The sequence below is a fragment of the Triturus cristatus genome, chromosome 6 (genome assembly GCF_964204655.1).
Source record: "Triturus cristatus chromosome 6, aTriCri1.1, whole genome shotgun sequence".
Taxonomy (NCBI): Eukaryota; Metazoa; Chordata; class Amphibia; order Caudata; family Salamandridae; genus Triturus; species Triturus cristatus.
This window is the reverse complement of record NC_140589.1, coordinates 266,048,517-266,070,041: the sequence shown is the minus strand read 5'-3', so window position 1 is coordinate 266,070,041 and position 21,525 is coordinate 266,048,517. Positions and strand designations below refer to the sequence as shown.

At 44.8% G+C, this 21,525-nt stretch overlaps 1 protein-coding gene across 2 annotated transcripts in view; it reads right to left on the bottom strand.

The window, feature by feature from the left end:
- Nucleotides 1–10,065, bottom strand: part of SDC1 (syndecan 1) — a 112,858-nt gene extending 102,793 nt beyond the window's left edge. Inside the window, exon 1 of one of the 2 annotated variants that reach the window (XM_085610627.1) lies at nt 9,817–10,065. In XM_085610627.1, coding sequence (XP_085466753.1) covers nt 9,817–9,876 — 60 coding nt within the window. In that variant the 5' untranslated portion in view covers nt 9,877–10,065. The remainder of the gene's footprint in view (nt 1–9,816) is intronic. The other variant, XM_085610626.1, reaches the window with a different exon arrangement.
- Nucleotides 10,066–21,525: the final 11,460 nt, after the last annotated feature.

Below are 21,525 nucleotides of genomic sequence, written 5' to 3'. Positions count from 1 at the left end.
GAATGGTGCTCATTGTATAAACTTTGGAAGCATCAAGGGCAAAGGGAACAGAATTCAGCTGACTTGACAAAGGTTACGGCCTCCCCTCCTTATGCTGTAGAGCTGTGTTTCCAGCTATGTAATGAGCCTAATATTAGCCAAGGCATTTACTGGGGTCTTGTTCATCAATACACAAGAATCGTGTTCAATCCTTAACACGGCGGCACTATACACAAAGGGTTTACTTAAAAAAATTAAAAAAAGTGTAGGATTACAAGCAATGGGTTCCATGGCACTGTCCCAGTACATTAACTGACCCTACTAAGTGTTCCTACCAGAATCACGACTTTCTGAAGGGTTTCTGCTCCTCGTGTTTGAGGGCTGGGGTAAAATGCATGCCGACAAATTTTTTTCTTTCTTTTTTTTTTTTTATAAACAGTGTGAGGCCCCCTGCAAATTTCGTTATGCTCTTCTATCCCACACTCCCAATTACAACTAAAGTCCTTACTTGCCCCCTCCCTCCACAGAATCTTGCTGTTCATATTTTACTTGTATTTTCTTTTAAACTCCGTTTCACCCACCCTTGTATCAACCCTATATACTCAAGATACTCGAACCCCAAACATCCGCTTTCCTAAACCACAATCCCGCTTTTCCCCTACAGCTGCAGGTTTATTCTAAAACTTTTTCTGGTTCGGCTCTCTAAATATAATGTAGTTTAAAATATTTTTTTCAATTACCCATTACTTAGGGCATAAGCAAGAAGTTAAATGTTTCCACCTGCTCCACCCACACTGGATTCGATATCCTGCCCGTGCAATTTTTTTCCTTAAAATGAGCAACTGACTAGTCATCAATTAAGTGAATCAGAATTCAAGAGGCTTTTTTTCTCTTTAACTTCGAGAATCGTCTGTCAGACGGTGACGAAAACAGACCAAAACTAGCATCATGCAAAGAGATACTAATCAGTTAGTAGTGGTATCCCGGAAGCACCTTACATACCGAGAATGTCGCCAATGGTGAGGCCAGGTCAAAGCCCAGAGAGTAACAGCGCCTGAGGCACGCGGGTGAACCCCTCATGCGCAGAATCGAGTAGACTAAACCGGAAGTGCGACCACAAACTACGTCAGGCCTTTCCCACCCGCCCGTGTCACTCCTGCTGCAAGCATGTGATTAATAGAGGCAGGTACCGCTGGGCACAATAACATCTGGCGTTTTACAATGCAAGTCTCAGCTGGCCCGCTAGACTGCAGAGTGCCACCCCTCCCTCTCCCTTCTCTGCTCCATGCCTCGTGAAACAGTCAGCTCGGGGCTTCCAGAACACAATCCCGTAATCAGGAGGCATTTACCAGTAAAGCCCCCTTCCACCGGAAAGGTAAGGCCTGACGTCTGTTTTTGTGCAGTATATAAAGTGAGTGCACGCGCTGCGGAGCGATCCGTGTTCACGAGGCCACCTTCGCTCAAAGTGCCTACAGACAAATTACAACCAATATATAATGGCAAAGACTGCCACCTTGTGGCACAAGAGGTGCCTGCAGTACCTTCAAGTCAAACCTCCGAATTTGTAGCAGCCATCACTACAGAAAATGAGGCACATGTACGACCGTTTTGAGCAGTCAAACGGATACTCGGCCCGTTTGCCACCGCTAAAATGGCTTTTCCCATGTACCAACCCTATTTTCCTTTAAGCAGGCTGCATTTCAGATTTTTTTTTTTTGCTTTAACAAGCATTTGCAATGCAATAGGTCTAGTCTAAAGAAAGGGGCGCGGCCGCCATTAAAGTAAAAGTGTGGCATGGGGCAGCTGTAAAAATAAAAGTCATTATACAGTATATATTTAATAAAAAAAAAGAAAAGAAAAAAAAAAAAAAAAAAAAAAAAAGTAAAAGCAGCCGTGTTTGGTGCCGCAAATAAACCAAAGCCCACTGTAGGAGCGTGGTGTACCTTGCTATGGCAAAAAATAAATAAATAAAGCAATGGGGGGTGGGAGCTTATCCTGTCTGCAACAGCAGGCATGAGAAAACCATTTAATTTAATAATGCTCGGAGGCTGTAATTAAAGCCTACCGAGTAACAACACATGTAACAAGAGGGGTTTTCATGGGAGGGTACAAAATGAGACAAGACAGTACTAAGGAGGAACACCTAAAGCCTATTGGTCAATGAAAAGCCACTGTTTACAAAGGACAATGACTCAAGCCAATGAAAAATATGGGTGGAGTGTGGGCAGAACTTCAAGTCCTTACCTGAACAGAGCATTCCTCATAGAGCAGCGCATGCACTGCCTAGCCTTGGCCTAATAAAAAGCAATCAGACATGTTCTGCTGTCCCCGTGTAATTAAGAGGGGGACAAGAGAGCTAATTATTTAACGAGGTCCTGTTCTACTGCTCCCTGATATAGACAACCAGAAAAGAACAGTTCCTCGGAACTGTTCTTTTCTGGTGGTCTGTTCTGCTGTCCCCAACAGATCACCATCCTTGTGAGTGCAGGTCATTCCCAATAGTTGCAAATTGCGACCTGCCTTATGAATATTCATGAGGCAGGTGATTTGCAACCCCATTGGGAATCACTGTGTCTGAGACACATTAGTACATTTCATTTTGCAAGTCTCTTGAGTTGCATAAATATATATATATATATATATATATACATACATACATACATACATACATACATACACACACACACAAATAGCAATCCTGCAGTTCATGCAGAAAAGACGAGCCACTCCAGTCCTTAGTTCCTTAACCCCTTCCATGCTCATGACGGAACGGTTCCGTCATGAGCCACGGTTGAGCTGTGCTCATGACGGAACCGTTCCGTCATCGGCCCGCCCGCGCACGAACCCTTCAGCACCGCGGCGGAATTCGCCCAGCGCTGAAGGGGTTAATAATGCGGGTTTATTTTGGCAGACAAACGACGCGTTTCGATCTCAGCTGAGATTATATATTCTATATATATAAAAAAAAATTGAAATGGTCGTACAACTGGCCCTATATCTATAGTTTTCTTTCCTATTCAAATTTACTAAAACCATTAGTACTGGTTTTAGCATGCTTCCAATCGCCCTCGGTTGCAATCATAACTATGCCTCCCCGTTTCCTGTTTCTACAGATAGACACAAAACAGTTTCTTGCCTGTATTTATTTTTAAAAGTCGAAAAATACAGATAATTTGGCTTCTTTTGAGTGACTCCGTGCTGATATTAATGACTTTCAGACCAATAGCTGTACATATTGGCAGCATGGGGAGTTACAAAGCTCTTATGAGATTTGCTAAAATTACTGCATATCTCAATATGTATGTGCTATTACGATAATATTTTAATATGGGTCTACTATTTTTGTCTGTTTAACGTATTAAAAAACTTGACAGGCATCAATTTACGAGTCATGTTTAAATGTTAAATGTGAAAATATACAAGTTATCACATCAGTTCATAAAACACAAAATAAATATGGATTAATACCAATAAAATAGTAACAAAATAAAAATGGATAAACAAGGACGGAAATGTTTAAAAAGTAAAAACCATAAAACCGGGAGCCCTAATTAAAACTCGCACCTCCAAGTTCCCCAGCAAACAAATGTAGCTTATGAACCACACCTCCTCCTCCCAGGCCAAGAGTTCAAAGCAGATGCCCCATATTACACACATCAGATTAAAGCTCTGAAAAACAGGGCGTCAAAGAGGTCCCAGGCTCCTCTGCAGTTAACAAGCCAGATCAGTCGCATGGCTTTCAATTGATATTTCAAGCAAGAAATGTTAAATTATAACCATGCCAAAGAAGTAAAACACAAGACGTTTGCCAAGTAGAATTCGTGTGGGCAGAGGTAATGGCATGTCTAGACTACAGCACATCTTTCGATCTAGTGCGTCATATATAAAACATGTTAAAAAATGCAAGCGGGGCAAAAGGGAAACAGCAAGACTGGTTTGTGGATTGAAAGGCATGGTCAAGTTATGCCAGCCAAAAAAAACTGACAGAGCACTGCAAGTAACTTTCTGGGTTAGCCACAGAAACTTCACTGAAAAAAAGTTTTGGGAATCAATTGCTCAAGCACATATTCCCCCGAGTAGACAATAAATCAGATCTATCGCCAGATGAGAGAAAAATGTCCCATGCCAAAACAGCATCAAAACTGAAGGCCTGCATGTAGCTTGGCAAAGATTAGCCGATCCATTTTCAATGTTCCCTCCCTCCTCCACCCCATGGGATCAGCTGATAGTCCGATCTAACACAAAAGGGGGAAAGGTGACCAATATTGATGCAGACCCCCAAGCAAACACTGCGTAAATTTTATCAATTTACAACTGTGCCCACTCCGTAAATTACACCCACTGACGTAAACAAACATGTCAAATGGAGCGACAAGGCAAGAATAGACCATGGCAAGGCGGTCTAACAAGCACCTGATGGGGACACAGTGACATGCCATGAGTGCACAGCCCAGCGGGAAGATCAACCCAAATGGGATGAGAACCGACCACAAAGCAAACATCCTCGTGGCCTCCACTAAAAGCTGGGATCAAATTCAAAATATTGTCCGACGCAGCATAGGGTGTTTTACAAGAAGGGTCCACTTTGCAGCCTGAAGCTGGCAGCCACTACAGGCCACTGAGAAACCACAGACCAGCCAACACATAACCTGTGGTAAACCAGTGCTTGAAAGGGAACTACAGAAGTGCAGATACTCGGTTTCAGAGTACCTGTTTGCTACTGAGCAGTGCTGGTATTCTCCCATTATGTGTAGCGCATCACTGAAGAAGTGTAGGCACTAACTTTCAAATGAAAAGTGCTGGTACTCAGAACCCAAGAGCGTCTGCCCATTTAAAGAACAGCTGGAAGCAATTCAAAGGTCAGACACGGGGGCGCAGCCCTGAGTGGAGGAACCCAGGCTCAAACTCTCAGCCAAGAGTCCAGGATATTCACCTACATTTTAAGACACTTCTGAATGGCAAACTTTACAAATAGGTATGACGCCTGGCTGACATCACATGTGCACCAACTGCATGCCACATACCCCGAGCCCAGCTGTTCACCCTCCAACATGCAAATTTTCCAGCACCCAAGATATTCAAACATGTCTCAGCCAAGTCAGAAGTTACATACGAACTTTTGCCAATATTCGAACAGTGCCTTATCTGCACAAGGCCCAAGTTGCATTGCACATCGCCCTAGTGGCATAAGTGTACATATACAGTTTCCCTGTATTAGAGATAGCGCTAAGGTGACCACACAGCAACAAGCTTAGCAGATACAGAAAATTTCTGCAACCTGTAAGTAAACAGGCATTTTACCCAAGCTCTCATCTCTCTACAACAGAACCGAATAATATCATCTGGACATGATTCAGACGGTCAAGTCACAAAGGCTTGGAACGCAGGCACGTAATCGAAGTTAATGCCCGCAACTTAAACCTACCTCAAAATCGCATAGAGGGCGATAATGCTTTTGAATTTCATACAACAGCAATGTGCACAGTTAATCCTCTTCAGGGAGAGATGCCATTTATGACTTGAATACTTGTTACATAACAAGACTGCAGGTTCGATGATAACGAACCTTCTTTACTAATAAATCTGTAGCAGCAAAGTGTAAAACAAAATATATTAAAGGAAAAAACATGGAGGCATGTGATGCCCTTTTTGAAAAACAAGGTTAAAAGTCCAGTACCGGTAGAACACATTACTTCACTACATATCAATGACGTCATAGTGCAGTATGTATATGACTGACAGAGCAATAGAGTTACTAACCATGGAGCCAGTGAATAATGCCATTTAATAGCCCCCGCCTGACATAGGGACCCGAGCTGCTGGCGAGAGCGTTTGGGATAAAAGAAATAACAAGCGTTATTGCCCGTCTCCAAGGTCGTAAACGTACCATTATTTACCCATCAGTTAGTTATCAGCTGTGGAAGGGATAGATGGAGGCCTGATCCGGTACAGCAAGAGGGCATCCAAAGCAATCTAATGTCACTGATTTTAGTTAAGCTGTTAATAAAGCACCGCTTGTCACCAAGAGGTGGCCTTGGAGAGCTCAACTGTCTCAAAATACCATCGCCTACTTTAAGGAAGCGGTTTCAGGTTCCTTCTGGGCAAGGAGTCTTGGACTCTGAGGGCCACCAGGGGTGCATACACAGATTAAGCATTACAGGGACGGGGGTTAAACTTTATAAGTGCTTTGATATACTGCTGTGTCTGGGCAGAAATGCCCCTGGCACGACCCAGATCACTTCTATTACCACTCAACCCTTGTGCTCTTCGTACGGAATGTCAGCATTCAGGCAGGACTGCTGAAATGAAAGTTGTTTGGGGAACTGCAGTTGGGCCCAAGCCCCCCTCTTTAAAGGTATGGGAGAAATAGAGATTGGGATGAGGTAGTGATAAATTAATATGATAGCAGAACACAGACGGGGTGAAGGAAGGATGGGAACAAAAAGAAAGGAAAAGGCTTTCCTTCTTGGAATCCCACAGGCGAATGCATTTACTTTCGTGAGTAAATATAGAAACCAGATCAGCTCGGAAGAACTGGCGTCCTGGGAAACGTATTTAATATAATTTGTGGTATAGCTCTCCAAAGTCCACAGCAAGCTGGAATCAAAGAAATAGAACCATCAGCAAGTCGAGAGAACCTCATGAGTTTGAGAAACAAGGTCTGGGTACACTTCGAGACCGCTGTCAATCAACATTACAACCCTGTACAAAGTAGATAATGTTTATGGCCTCACATGCACCATTTGGAACTAGTTTTGAATTTAAAAAAAAAAAAAAAAAAAAAAAAACACATTCATGGGAGCACTCTTGAACGGATCCCCTGGAAAAGATGGTTTGGCACGTGGACAGATTGCAAGGGTCATACATTTGGTGGAATAACGGATACAGTTACGATGTACATACAGCACAGACCAAGTTCCAATGAGTTTTGAAGCACTTGGACAAAACATTACAATTGTGGCGTTGATAATCTCGCGAGCCTGAGTTCCCTGTAGAAACCACGGGTATACTGCAGAGGTGGAGACCTGGATACAGAACCAAGGGTGTGTGGTTGGGCCAAGTTCGTGCCCAAACAAAATTTAGGTCCATGTATCGTTTCCACTAGAGGCCCTATTTGTAGAGGAAAAGAGTGGGCATTGTGCTATAATCTATTGTAGTTGTTTGTACATCTTCCTCATTGCTGTCCTGTTCCTTGCTGCTCAGCCATGAGTGATGTCACTTGGAATGTTGAGTGTGGGGGACTGGAGGAGATGGGCTGAGCAGCAGGGAGGCTGCTCCTGGTGGGGCTTTACAGGGGCCTAGCTGAGGCCTTACAAGAGATCTACATGGACTTTGTGACTAACCAATAAACCTATAACTTGTTCTATGTAACCTGTCTACGAGACATCTTTCATTATTACACATTCCCATACAGATGTAGGATGTTTCTCTAATGCTCAGCTGGCGTGCCTAGTGGCTACCGCGTGACCCTGGACCTAGAGTCCTGGCTCCTAGTCCAAGCTTTGGCGCGTGCTGTAACGTGACGCAGACTCAAAATCGAAAGACAAATATGACAGGTTGTGACTTGCAAGTAGAAGAACGGGCTGGGGAGTAACGCCGTAATGTTGGAAAGGCTGAGGTTCTCTTGTCTGAAAACAACCACACCTTAACGTCAAGCTTGCGCACTTGACAAAAAACTGTAGAGCGTGTTCCCACCCTGCGGCATTACAGCGCTACTTGAGTGCCAGAGTACATGCGCAGGGTCCGGTACATTTTTCTTGTCTTATGCATTCACGAGAAGATTGAGGGATTTTGCCCATAATCAAAGATGTTACGCCGACGTCGGGACTCGAACCTTGTTCCCCACTCACAAAGTTGGCAGCCCTGGAAGGTCACATTCTCCTAACCTCTCCCCCTCCCGTGTATTACTTTAAAAGCTCTGGAATGAGGTAGAAAACCAGAGGGAGGTGCTTCACAGATTAACCAAAGATTGCAAAATTACCAAAACGGAGATGAAGTGAGGGATTTCTAGGGCACTCCAAGTGGGCAACAAACTGTTTGCTAAAAAGCACACGGTGGACAAACGGTGAGCTAGGATTATAAACCGCCTGCCGGGAAAACACCACTCCTAGGACCACCAAGCAGACATCTTAGAGGGAGACGGGACATGGTTTAAACTCTCCTCTCCCCCCCCCCCCCCCCCCGTTTATGTAATAGATTTAGTGTGTTATATTTCCAGTTTACAATCAAATGTTATGGCTGAAAAAGCATGTCTGAGATTTTACACCCTCATCTTCGCAGTAGTGTGCCTGGGTTCAGTCGTTTTAGTTACCGAGGTGGAAACTCCAGTTGACAAGTGGAGATAAACTATATAGGTCTGGTTCCATTTTTATTTTCAAGTAAAATAAAACGCAATGACTGCAAACAGTTTTTAGCTGATGGTCACTGCTCAATACCTGGGCATGCACCCTTTTTAGTGGGAAAAACTTAAAACATATCATTCCTGCACTGTAATACAAGGTTTAAACGTACTACTGTAACCAACTGGTTTCACCTGCTCCTACTATGTAGGCAAAAAGAGTACTTTGCAGAGGGGTCAACTAATTCATGGGACCTTAACTCTACGAACACCTACTTCACAGCAGGGCTTCGAGCTAACAAAAACAACCCTCGTGTTCGCTGCGGAGGGTGTCACATTTCAAATCCTCACAACCAACTCATTGCCTTCTACAACCAGGTAAAAATAATCTACACAGAACTCACAAGGCTGGGGTAAAAATAGTAAAATTGCTAAAATATTTTAAAAATGAAAATATGGCAGCGATTTCCTTGTACGGACTTCAAACACCGCTGTCCAGAAGACCCCCAGGGATTAGCTTTCTGGCTGCAAAGTAAACAGAGCAGGTAAGGCGTAGGGCAAACATCCGGGCCTGCGGCGGGAGCAGGGCGCAGCCGCCCATTCCCAGCCAATTAACCACTTAGGGAGCAGCTGTGAAGGCACCCCCGGGGAGCCGCCGGCACCAGACCCCGGCCGGCCGCAGGTAGCGCTGCAGGGCGCCGAGGCGGAGACTGGCACCCACGGTGCACGCTCCAGCATGCCTCGCCCTGGGGGCGATAATGTGCCCCTCCAGGGAAGCCCCCTCGCAGCCCCTTAAAGTGTACTTAGCCCTCAGAGGGGGAGCCCTGAAAACTAAACCGGGCCCAAAAACCTTTTAAGAGCCATGCGCCTCGAAGGAACCACGTCCTCGCTGCATGTAGCGCTTTAGGGCCATTAATTTAAGCCGAAACTAGGGAATCGAGATAACTACCTTACAAAACAGTTAGCACGTTGTAAACTACATGAGCTAGACGTCAGACAACCATCTTTTTATTTCAAATCCCAGACGTAAAATCTGTGCAGCCAGCCACACATTAAATTATGACGTCAGCATCGTACGATAGGCTGCAATATAATCTACACAGAGGCAGAATATTACCATTCTCACACGTCGCTCCACATCCGGGGAGTTGGGAAACACCTGGAGGAGGTTGACCAGAAATCAAAGCACCCAAAGCCCATTATTGGCACCGAGAAGCACAAACGCTTTAAAAGTGGTTCACACGAGGGCTCTGGGGCCCGAGATGTCCGCGGCCATAAACCTGACACTACTGCCCCGGTTTCTTCTGCGGGGGGGAGGCAACCTGAACTCGTAACGATACGTTGCCCCTGCTGAGAAGGCATCACATTAAACAGGCGTGGGACCCCTCCCCCTCTATAGCACGAGCCCAGCAAACTCCGGGAGTTTCCAACTTTGACGCTCAAGTCTCCCCAGCGTGGCTCGAAACAACACGAGGGTCAGTGCACTCCGCGGGACTTACTGCAAATGCCTGCGTGAGAAAGAGGAGCATCGCTGCAGCTGCCACCGCTGTCCTGGCCATGGTGAGGAGTCCCGGGTCCGCGGCGCCCCTTCTGCTGTCTGGAGCGGCTCCTCGTGGGCTCGGTGTCTGCTGGGAGTTAGAAAGGGGCACTGGCTTCTAAAACATTTTATCCAACCTTCACCTTTAGCTCCCCAGTGAGCAGCTCCTCCCTCCCAGGGCGGCGCCTCCCCCCCGGCCCTCCACGCTGCGCCCAATCCCAGGAACGCCACAGCAGGCACTCCCTCCCGCCCGGCCTCATTAAAGCGGACCCCTGTTTGCAGCATGCCCGGGCTACGCGTGCCCCCCCTGCGGGAAGCGGAGGCGGCAGCGCTCCTGGGTGGCAGACGTGAAGCGTAAAACAAAGAGCACATGTTATGGAAACCAAAAATTACTCAGAGCCGCGCTTCGTAGCCATCTGAGATTTACTGAACTTTACTCACCCCGAGAGGAGTTTTCAGGGACTTCATAACCCCGCAGCCGAGCCCAATTTATATACTTATAAATTACCCTACCTCTGTACTTCTTCACCTGAGCTCTCTTTTAAGTATTAGGCTTGGGGATTCATAACCATATTTTGTGCCGACACATGAGGTGACGTCACACAACCTCAGAGGAAAAAAAGATATGGGCGCGACGCTTGAGTTCCCTCTACCTCCTTTGTCCAAGTAATTTGAGGTGACTCCACATCCAAGATAGGAAAAAAGAACAGGAACATTTTCTAAAGGAAATACCACCAGCGCTTCTGGGAGCTATAGGTAGGCTCAGCATTCCCAGACTCGACCTGTTCTTTCTTGTCTCTAGTCTAGCCAGTTCTTTAAATGGGCTTGTACTGAGTACCCGCACTTCTTTAGATTGAAAGGGGGTGTACCTGCACTTCTCATCACTTCTGCAATACATTTATCTGGTTATTTTACGCCTAGATTACAGCAACGTGCTCTATTTAGGTCTCTCACGGGCGAGGCTAAACAGGCTACAGAGCAGGGTTGGATTGGGATAAAAAATCGAGCTCGGGCACATAAAAAAAGTGGCCCATATTTGCGTAGTGCCTTACCGCAAAACACTGCATCAGCGAAATTTATCCTGAAAAGAAAGGGGTTGGCGGACATATTTTCTTAAATTCACTTAGATCAAATAAATGCACAGATTAGTACACACTGCTGAGCCACACATGAATGCAAATGAGACCACTTATGCTCAGGCCCCCTGCCCCCTCTCAATCAGCATACATTAATGGACCGGCCCTGCGAGAGAAAGGGTGTGATACCTCCACCCATCTGCCTCTAGAAAGGGCACTCTGGCACCCACTGGGCCGCAGGCGGCATCCTAACAGCACAGACAGCCCCCAGGCTTCCCTAAAAAGCAGCCCACAGCCTCGGCTACTGGCCCTTCGGCCATCGCCCGAGTGCCCCTGTTACCAATCTGACCATTCTACAGAGAATTCAAAATTCAGCAGCAGGTCTGCTGTGAAACATCCCTAGACGTGCCTCTATCAGGGCCGGCCTGAGAGAGCTGCACTGGAGAAGCTAGTCCAATTCAAAGCCTTATGTTGTTGCTATAAGGCGCTGTATAATTTGACTCCATCTTATCTTTAAACTCTACTTAAGCCTCATACCTCTGCAAGAAATTTTAAATCCAGTGGGACCAGGTTATCACAGGTTCCCAAGATTAATAAAACCAGAATAGTCGCTAGCGCCTTTACATTTTTTGCCTTAAAATCTGGAATAGTTTGCCAGCAAAACTCCGGCAATCTTCTTCTGAAGCTTTAGGGCGTAATAAAAAACTTGTTTTTTAACCAATGATTAAATTCTGTTTTATAAGTATGAAGCAGTCTTTTTCTGACTGCACAATCGTAGCGCTAGGACGCTTCGGTAGAAGTAGCTATGCGCTCTATATATTATTATTATGATGAGTATTATTATAATTATAACTGTTATTATTTAATGGGAGAGTGCATCACTTCCCAGGAGCCAACAGACACTCTAAAGAGTGAGTACCTGCACTTCAATTTTCCTATTGAAAGCACTGTCTCTGGGACAAGGCTGTGGGACATAAGGATGCTTAAGGGCCACTGCCGGAGGTCGGTTAAGGGTTCGCTCTAATCAGGAAAGGGTATCCCTTGCTTGCCGGACATGCAGGGGACCCATATCTCTTTTTAGGATTTATGTGAACCTACCATGCAGAAGATGGTGTATGTTCATTTCTGCGGTGGCTTCTTCCTCTTCTTCTCTAGGATGCCAGAGGAGACGAGGCATAGTTCGCACATGCGAGGTGGATCGGAAAGTTTCCGTATGTGTGAACATTCATTTGAGTGAAAGGCAAGAGTTTCCTTAACAACCATTTTGTTACACACACAAATTCTCAGGGAAGCGGTATTATTTCATAAGATTGCTATTGGGTCACATTTGAATTGTGCTGTAATTTGCTTCGCTCCAGTTTCCTGTTACAATTATATAATGGGGAAGCGCGCTTCCAAGAAAATAAATATTTCTCCTTCTACCTCCAGATCTCAGGGTCATATCACTCCTCCTGTATCACCTCTCTTTCTCCGAAGAGGCAGAGAAAGGGAAGAAGTGAGACTTAGAAGGAGAAAATAAGGCAAATTGCCCCCATACATTAAAAGAGTTTCACAAGGCAATTCCCAGTCTCTTAAGAAACCTGCAGCAGATGTTCTGTCATCTTACGATGTCTCATCAGTTTCAGATGATTCTTTTCCTACTCTTTGACCAAAAGGAAAAATATATTTCTAGACATTACCTGACATTTGGCTCATATAAGAGAAACTATGCTGTTTGATCCTATAGAGAAGCTTTTATCCTCTCAGGAATCAGTATTACGTCAAATTCAGAAGCCATTCAATGCTGGGCTCCCTGTTCATGAGTTTGTGCTGGAGGTTATTAAACAGGAGTGGAAGAATCCAGAGAAGATCACTCTCCCAAAATTTATTTACAAATTGTATCCTTGGAGAAAACAGACGCTGTCCTTCCAGATAATATTCACTTTGATTCGGTGGTTGTCAGTTTGGTGAGTGTATCTTCAATGGTAGAAGATAATATCTTGAAAAATCCTGCTGACAAAAAACTTGATTCTTCCCTGAAAAAGGTGTTTGCTAGCTCTCATGCAGCTATGAAGGCAGACATGTATGTAGCCTACGCTGCACAATCTTTGCTCACATATTTCAAACCCTTATTAAAGGGAATCCAAGATGGCAATGAATGTACTGATTTATCGAAGGCATTTGAAATGCAGATGTAGTGTTTCTTTAGGATATTTCTTTCGACGTGACAAGATTTACAGTTCTTTAGCCACCAGGCGCAATCTTTTTTCTTAAGGACTGGAACACAGACTCAGCTCAGTGGTCAACAGTTTTAAAGATACTCTTTTTGCGATATAAGTCATTCATTGGACCAGTATAACTGATCTCTGAATTACATGGGAAGAAATACTGTTCGAGAATGCTGAATGCCGTAAGATATGTATTTGGCAAAATGTATATACTATGACGCAATGCTACCAATAAAAACAAGTAAAAAAAAAAAGATACTCTTTGAAGGCTCTATGTTATTTGGGTCAGATTTAGAGGCGAAACTACATTGGCTCATCAAGGAACAAAAACATTCTTCTTCATTTAGGAACAAGCCTTCAAAATTATCAAGGTCTTCAAAGTGAAAGTCCTTTAGACATCCTTCAAGAAAACAAACTTGTGATCAGCCTTGAAGAAATCAGGGCTAAAAATCTTCCTTTTTTTCTTTCTGAAAGCAGAAGCAAGACAGGATCCAAAAGTCAGCATTCCTGACTATTATGGGAAGGGAGAAGTTGGCTGATAACCAAAGGCTGGAAGATGGATAAAGCAATTTTCCTCCACCTGGCAACAGACAACGACCGACAAATGGATCGTCAATGTTGTAAAGAAGGGATATCAGATCAAGTTCTGGTCTTCACCAGAGTAATCAGTGACCATTCTTACGCCTGTTCCCAGAAACCTTCTAAAAAAGAAGGCTGTTCTCAAGGGAATCACAGCTTTACTCTGCAAGGAAGCACTTTGCCCAGTTCCTTTGAAGATGTGGGGCATGGGCATTTGCTCCATTGTCTTTCTGGTGAAGAAAGCTACAGGGGTGTTTTGTTTAGTGAAAGAACTCAAGAACCTGACTAACTTTCTTAAGAACTTCAAATTCAAAATGGAGACATTACAGAGGATAAGCCCTTTGATCCCATCAAGTAATTTTATAATAACGCTAGACCTCTTGGACACATACCTATATATTCCAATAACTAGGAGTCATTGGAAATATCTGAGGTTTGCAGTGGAGAAGCAACACTGGCAGTTAATGGTCCTGCCATTCAGCCTAACGTCTCTCCAAGAGCTTTTATGAAAATGATGGCACCCGGTGTTGCTTATCTCCAAGGGTATTCCAGTTTCACCCCTATCTCGACAACTGGTTGCTGCATGATCCTTTCAAATAGTGTTTTTTTTTTATTGTTTGATTTGTCGCAGTACTCCCCCGTGCTGCCCCACCACATTTCCCTGACACCATCTGCTACAGTGCAATCGTGGTGGTTCCCTTTTGGCCATGCGGGGTCATGGTTCCCAATGTTGAAGCCCATGTTCTGGGATCCTCCTCGGATTCTTTCCTTCCCCTCGCAAGACTCCCTCGCTCCATCTTCCCCTAAATCTATTAGTTTGGAGGTTGAAAGGGTAAATCTGATGAAGAAGGGTCTACTGGATAATTTGATACCATTCAAAACCCCAGAAGAACCTTGTGGCGGGGTAGCAGGGACAGAGTCGACAACCAGACCAGGATGGCGTAAAGAGGGTTTTATTTTGGACAATGTTTTCTTTTGTCTTGCGGCCCGTCGCGCTGCTGCAGAAGAAGGGGAGTCCGGCTTGTTCTTTCTTGGTGACTCCAGCCTGAGGGAAGATGGTAGTGGTGTCTCCGCTGAAAACTCCGTGAAGGTTCCAGCCCTCGGGGAGGGGTTCCGGAGTGGTTGTGCCAGAGGGGAGAAATAAAAAAAAAACAAGTAACCAAGGATTAGGACAATCGTACTGCTCTGCTGTCAACAGGGGCCGGGAGTGAAGGAAACCGAGTGCACATGTGCTCTTAGCTCTCCAGTACGTGCAAGGGGGTTTGGTGCGTAGTGAGGGTATGGGGATTTTTCGGACCGTGCGTACTGTACAACGCTAGCTCGGTACGGGTGCTCAGAGCGTAGGCGGCGTCTTTCTTCCCACCCAGCCCGCCACTTTCCCCCCGTACCTGTTCGAGCCACGCTCCTCCCGTGGGAACGTGGCGGGGCGGCTCGAAGAGTCGTTGGCCTCCTGGCTTGTAGTAGTCGTCTCTACTCGGCTCAGCTCTCGGTTCGTCACTCTCTCCTCTTCCTCGCTCTCCCTCCCGAATCTTAGCACTCCTCCACTCCAACTCTCCTTCTGCCTCCAGGGACACGCCGTCCGTCGTCTTCCGGGTTTCCGCGATCTTTATCCCGCCCTCCACCGCGGCGTCATCAGGGGGCGGGGTTTCGTCAGACTGAAAGGCCAAATTAAAGGAACCTCGTTCCGGCTCTTGTGTCCAGTCCTGTGAAGGATACCGGTACCACCCGTCTGTTGTATACGGTACTGCGGGTTGCTGTAGGGGAAGAGAAGGTGGTACATGTTTGCCTTGTGAGCATGATTTCCATGGACTCGTGTCTGTCTTGGTAGGGTTCTCTTCCCCGTCACAACCCTCTACGTTTAAGACTTATTCTAAACAATGTGTTTCGTTTGATAAGTTTTTCTGCAACATTTGTTTCCATATGGTCTGTTTAATAATTCTTTGTGAAGGGTTTTCAGCTTAATCTTTCCATTTCCACTCTGAAAGTGCACTGGTTTACAGATAAGGCATTTAAGAAATTTTCTGAGTCTCAAAGCGAGATTGATGCCTTAGTTTTCAGAGTATTTAGACTCTTTTCCATCTCTAAACCTGTCCTAAGAATCTTGGGATCTCCCTTCAGTGCTTAAATCTTTGCAGGGTCCTCAATTTGAATGTTTGGAATTCAAAGACTTGAAGTTTCTTTCTTTTAAGATGTGCTTTCTTGTGGCTTTTGCATCTGCTTTTAAAATTAGAGAACTTTCTGGGTTACTTTGTTGCCCTCCTTTCTTAGATATTTGAGGAAGAGATGATTTTGAGACTTGATCTTTCCTTCTGGTCAGAGACCTGCTCTCTCATCCAGCAGCAGACAGCATTTTGAGAGAAATATCACTGTTATCAGGCCAGGAAATAAACTGTTGCAAAACAGCATTTACATCCCATAATTGACTGTATTTTGGAATAGGAGAATTGCTAAAAGTTAATTGCTTCAAAGGGCGACCGATGAGCAGATGTTCCCCCAAGGGTTTGCCATTAATGCACGGATGATTCTTGGAGATAGCTGGCCTGTAAAAGTTTATTGTTCCGTAGGTTTTCCCCACACTAGCTTTGTCTGCCAGACAATTTACAATGTAGGTTATAGCTGCTGAAAAAGGATAGATAGATTTTCCCATACACCAGCTTGTCCATATAGACCAGGCTGATGTATAAGCCTGGTAGTGCCTGGAGCCCAAAATGTATTCATGTAGTCTGTAGCTTCTGCCAAAATGAAACAGGAAGTTCGGGAGAGCCCACTACTATCCAAGTGGAGAGAGCGAGAGAGTTGTCTAAGTTTGGATTGGAAGGTGATCCCTGAAGGTCCAGGAGGAAATTGGGAAAATAAGGTAGAAGAACAGGAGAATCAATTGCTAGTTCTAGCAAAGTGGGAAACCACACCTGGCATTGCCAGAACAGAACCAGAATGACTTGTTGTCGTCTGACTTGAGCTAGCACCCTGTTGATCATAAGAAAAGGAGGAAAGGCATAGTTGATTGCTTGGGACCAGTCTTGCAAAAAAGCATCTGAAGCCAAAGCTAGTGGGCCCAGGCGGCAGCTGAAATACTGGGGAATCTGGGATTTGAGTCTGGGCATGAAAAGATCTGTTTGAAAGGGTTCCCATTTGTAAAGAATAGACCTGAACACAGAAGGATGAAGTCTCCAATCACTGGAATTGTGAAGATAATAGCCAATCGGCTATGATGTTGAGATTTCCTCGCAGATATTCTGCAAGAACCTATAACTTGTGAAGTAGGCAGAATTCCCGAAAGCTCTTTGCCAGTTCTGCCAGGGGCATGGATCTGCTGCCACCAGGGTGATTGATGTACCATACTGCGGTAATGTTGTCCATGCGAAGAAGGATGGAGCTATGCACTGTGATTTTTGCTGGGCTTCTGATTGTAAAGGAACCTGCAAGCATCTCTAAACAATTTATATGCAATCTGGACTCCTTGCGAGACCATGTACCCTCAGTCGAGATCTGGCCACACTGGGCACCCCAGCCTGTCAGACTTGCAGCAGATTCTAATACAAGATCGGGGTTGACGCAAAGATGGTTCTGTGGTTTCAGGCATCTAAATGGTCTATCCACCACTGGCATTCTAGCTGTGATTCTGGATCTAGACTGATGATGTCTGATAAGCGAGATCCCAGTGTAAATGGCGAATTTTTAATCTTTAGATAACTCAATAATGAAGGGGCCCCGAAAAGATGGCCTGGGTCGACGATGAAAGAAGACCGACAATCGTTGCCAGGGACCTGAGAGAAATGGAAGAACGGCGAAGAGTCCAGAGAATCTCTGATTTGATGGTTTTGACTTTGGCCAAGGGTAAATGAAGAGTTGTACTGGTAGAGTTGATCCGAAACCCTAAAAATGACATCTGAGTGGAAGGGACTGGGATCGATTTCTCTGTGTTGATGAGAAAACCCAGATCTGAGAGAAGGGAACAAGTAAAGCGAGCTTGCGATTGGAGTGTGTGTGTATTTTGGCACATTAAGAGAATATCGTCTAGGTAAATTATAAGTCTGATATTTTGAGACATAAAATGGCCTATGACCGACTTCATGATTTTCGTATAGCACCACGGTGCAGAGGAAAGGCCGAAGGGAAGACAGGAAAAATGGTATGTTTTTTCCTGCCGTTGAAATTGAAGAAATTTCCTGTGATCGTGATGAATGGGACCATAAGGTAGACGTCATGTAGATCCAAACGTACCATCCAATCGTTTTGAAGTAACACGTCCCTGAGGTGGACAATAGTGTCCACCTTGAAATGATAATAAATCGCAACTTGATTGAAGCGTCTGAGATTGATTACAGATCTTATCTTTTTATTTTTATTTTGTACTAAGAAGAAAGAGCTCGGGAAACCGGAAGGACCAGGAGAGGAAATCTGGACTGCTTTTTTGTGTAAGAGAGAATCGATTTCTTGCGACATTCGGGCGGATATTTCGGATGAGGTTTTGTTTGGGGGAAAACAGTTTGAGAAAACTTGCGTAAAGTTATATAAAGTAACCTTGTCTGGTGTTTAGAACCTAAGGATCTGAGTTTGTTGATTGCCATTTTGTCAGAAAAAAAATCTTAACTGGCCTCCTGCAAAATGGCGAAAAGGAAGACTTACCTGCTTGGGTTGTGTCTCTGTAGCTCTTCTGGCCTCTGCCGCAGAAACCTCTGCATCTGTGCGGGTAGAATTGTGGCTTGTATTCGTGGTAGTTTCCATTATAGGAGCCTCTAAATCCTTGGTTTCTGAAGTTGCGGCCTGTAAAGTGGCTCCTCCCTCAACTGGCCCAGGCAAAAATATGTCTAAAAATCCTTTTTTGAGAGATAGGTGGGCTTTATCCAGGGAGGCAAAAGTTGTACACTAAGTTCCTTAATAAAGGAATCTCCAAATAAGAGACCTCCTGCCATAATACCGGGATCCATGGTAGCAAGGTTTGCTAATTTGCGGTCCAATTTCAACAAAATGCCTTTTCTCAGTTTCCTAGTAATATACTGTTATTTTAAACTGCTCATACTGTGTTGAACTTGTATTGTATGAATTTGAATTGCTTTTTTAAAAACTTCATTTAATCGCCCCCACCTTCAACCAGAAGAACTTGCACATCTCTGGGGGGGTGACGTGGACGGTTTTGCATGGTAGCACTTCCGCCTGTTTTCAGGAAGTACATCGGGCGGGTTGCCGCTCTAGATGTTTAGCGGTGAGACAGATAAAAGCACGGCCGCTAAGTGGCCGCGCAGCGGGCCCGTCCCCGGCGAGCAAAGGGCGCACCAAAGGCAAGCCCGTCTCTGCCCGTCTGCACCCGGCCCATGCCTAGTGCCAGGGATGCTGCTGGTTTCAGCTCTCATCTCGCTACAGGGCCGACCTACACTATGGATCAATTACGAGGCCACAACACTGGCGGTAAGTGTTGTAGGAAGTCCAGTCCTAATATTTATTTATCTGAGGCACCATTTCAGTGCCCCGATTGCAGTTTTCATATCTGTAAGCCGCAATTGGTGTCATCTAGCTCTAAATTTGTCCCAAACAGGCTGTGTGAGATGAAGACAGTATTATGTACGTTGATTAACGCACGCTCACTCTATAAGCATGCATTAGAGTTTGCTATGTTTGTGGAGACACACGGTGTGGACCGTGCCTTCATTACGGAAACATGGGGGGAAGCTTCCTCTTCAGATCTAGACCTAGCAATGGCCGTTCCTGCTGGGTTCACTATCTTCAGGCAAGATCGAGTGGGAAAAAGGGGAGGGGAAGTGGCCGTAATATTTAGAAGTAAGTGGAAAGGGACGTTTAGTCCCCAAAATAATGAATCAATTCTAGAAGCCCTTCTATTTAAAATTATAATAGACAAACATTATACTTTTAATGGCATTCTACTTTATAGGCCTCCCGGTCCCCGGGCTGATTTTTTAAATACTATTGCTAGATCCTTGGATGTAATATCCCAGTCATCAGATTTTACACTTTTAGGTGATTTTAATCTTCACCTTGAAGAACCAGCGGACAAAGATGCAGTGTACTTCTTGGACATCACTAACAGCCTAGGACTCACTCAGCAGGTGATTGGCAGTACACATTCTGGGGGACATTTATTGGATGGGTTATTCTCAAGCAACAAGTCTCTTGAATGTCTTCCGTCACTGCCTCTCATCTAGTCAGATCATAGAGCTGTTATGTTCGCTCTCTCCCTCCAAAATTCGCAGATAGCAAAATTGAAAAACAATCAGCCGAGAAGGGTTCGGCCTAGGAACAAGATTGCAATTGATACTTTCGATAGTTCCTTGTCCCAGAACCCACCCAACTTCACAGAGGACCCACATAGGGCTGCTGCCTCATTTGAGAAATGGCTTAGGAGTACAATTGATCAGGTGTTACCGGTCAAATCCATGGTTAATTATATTGCAAGACATACGGAACCCTGGTACTCGAAACGTCTTAGAATTTTAAAACAAAAATGTCGTCGCATCGAAAGGAAATCAACGACAGAACTGCTTATAAACAAGCTTTGCTAGACTATAAAAAATCTGTGCACGAGGAGAAAACCTGTTATTTTACTACAGCTATAACAACTGCAAAAAACTCTATTAAGGAACTTTTTCCCACAGTGAAAAATTTAGCCAAATGTCCGGAGGTGATAGATTCACCAATGAATCAGACTTTCTGTAACTCACTGGCCACATTTTTCCAAGACAAAGTTAGTGCAGTTTATAGTGGCTTCTCCCAACTGTTGTCCCAAGGGACAGCATCCTCTTCGGAGACTGTAACAAACCCTAGGTTTCTCTCTGGTATCTTCCCGACTAATTCGAAACTGGCATCTGTTCTTCCCCCCCTAAAGAAAGCAAACCTTGATGGGGCAGACCCTAGTAACTACCGCCCTATCTCAAGACTCCCCCTGCCTGCAAAAATGGTTGAAAAATCCATGAATGGTGTTTTATCGGACTATATTGAAAAGCATTCCTTTCTGGATACCACTCAGTTTGGCTTTAGAAAGCATCATAGTACTGAGTTGGCATTGATTTCAGCTTCTGAGTTGATCAGGCAGACAGTTGATGCAGGAGGCAGTGCAGCACGTGTGCTGCTTGACCTCTCGGCCGCTTTTGATACTGTGAATCATCAAAAGTTATTGGAAGTTTTGGATAGGATCGGCATTAAAGGGAAAGCTTTTGCTTTGCTCAAGTCTTTCCTGTTGGATCGGGAATAGTTTGTGGCTCTTTCAGATTTTAAGTCACCTAATTTCACATTGCCCTGTGGAGTACCCCAGGGCTCTTCGTTGAGCCCCACTCTTTTTAATATTTATGTTGCTCCGTTAACAGGGCTAGTTTGATCTCTGGGTTTCTCTGCTATCTGCTATGCCGATGACACCAAGATTGTGGTTTCAGTGACAGGTTCACCATCAGACACAGCAGCACAGTTCCACACCTGTCTTCGTCAAGTTGGGGACTGGATGGCAGCGAACTGTCTGAAATTGAACTCCGGTAAGACCGAAGTTCTACTTTTTGGCGGCCACACGAATTTCTGGTCTCCTGCATTGTGGACCTCAAGTAAAGAACTTAGAAGTCACGTTTGATTCTATGCTTACTTTTGAGGGTCATGTGAACCAGGTTACCTTGACATCCTTCTACACTTTAAAATTATTTAGAAGGATTCTTCCTTTTATTTCGGCTAATCTGCGAAAATTAGTGGTTTTGGCTCTTGTTTTATCCAAGGCCGACTACTGTAATGGCTTTGAAATCAACCTTCGGAAGAAATGTCTGACCAAGTTGCAGATTGTGCAAAACGCAGCAGCACGTTTACTGTTGAACA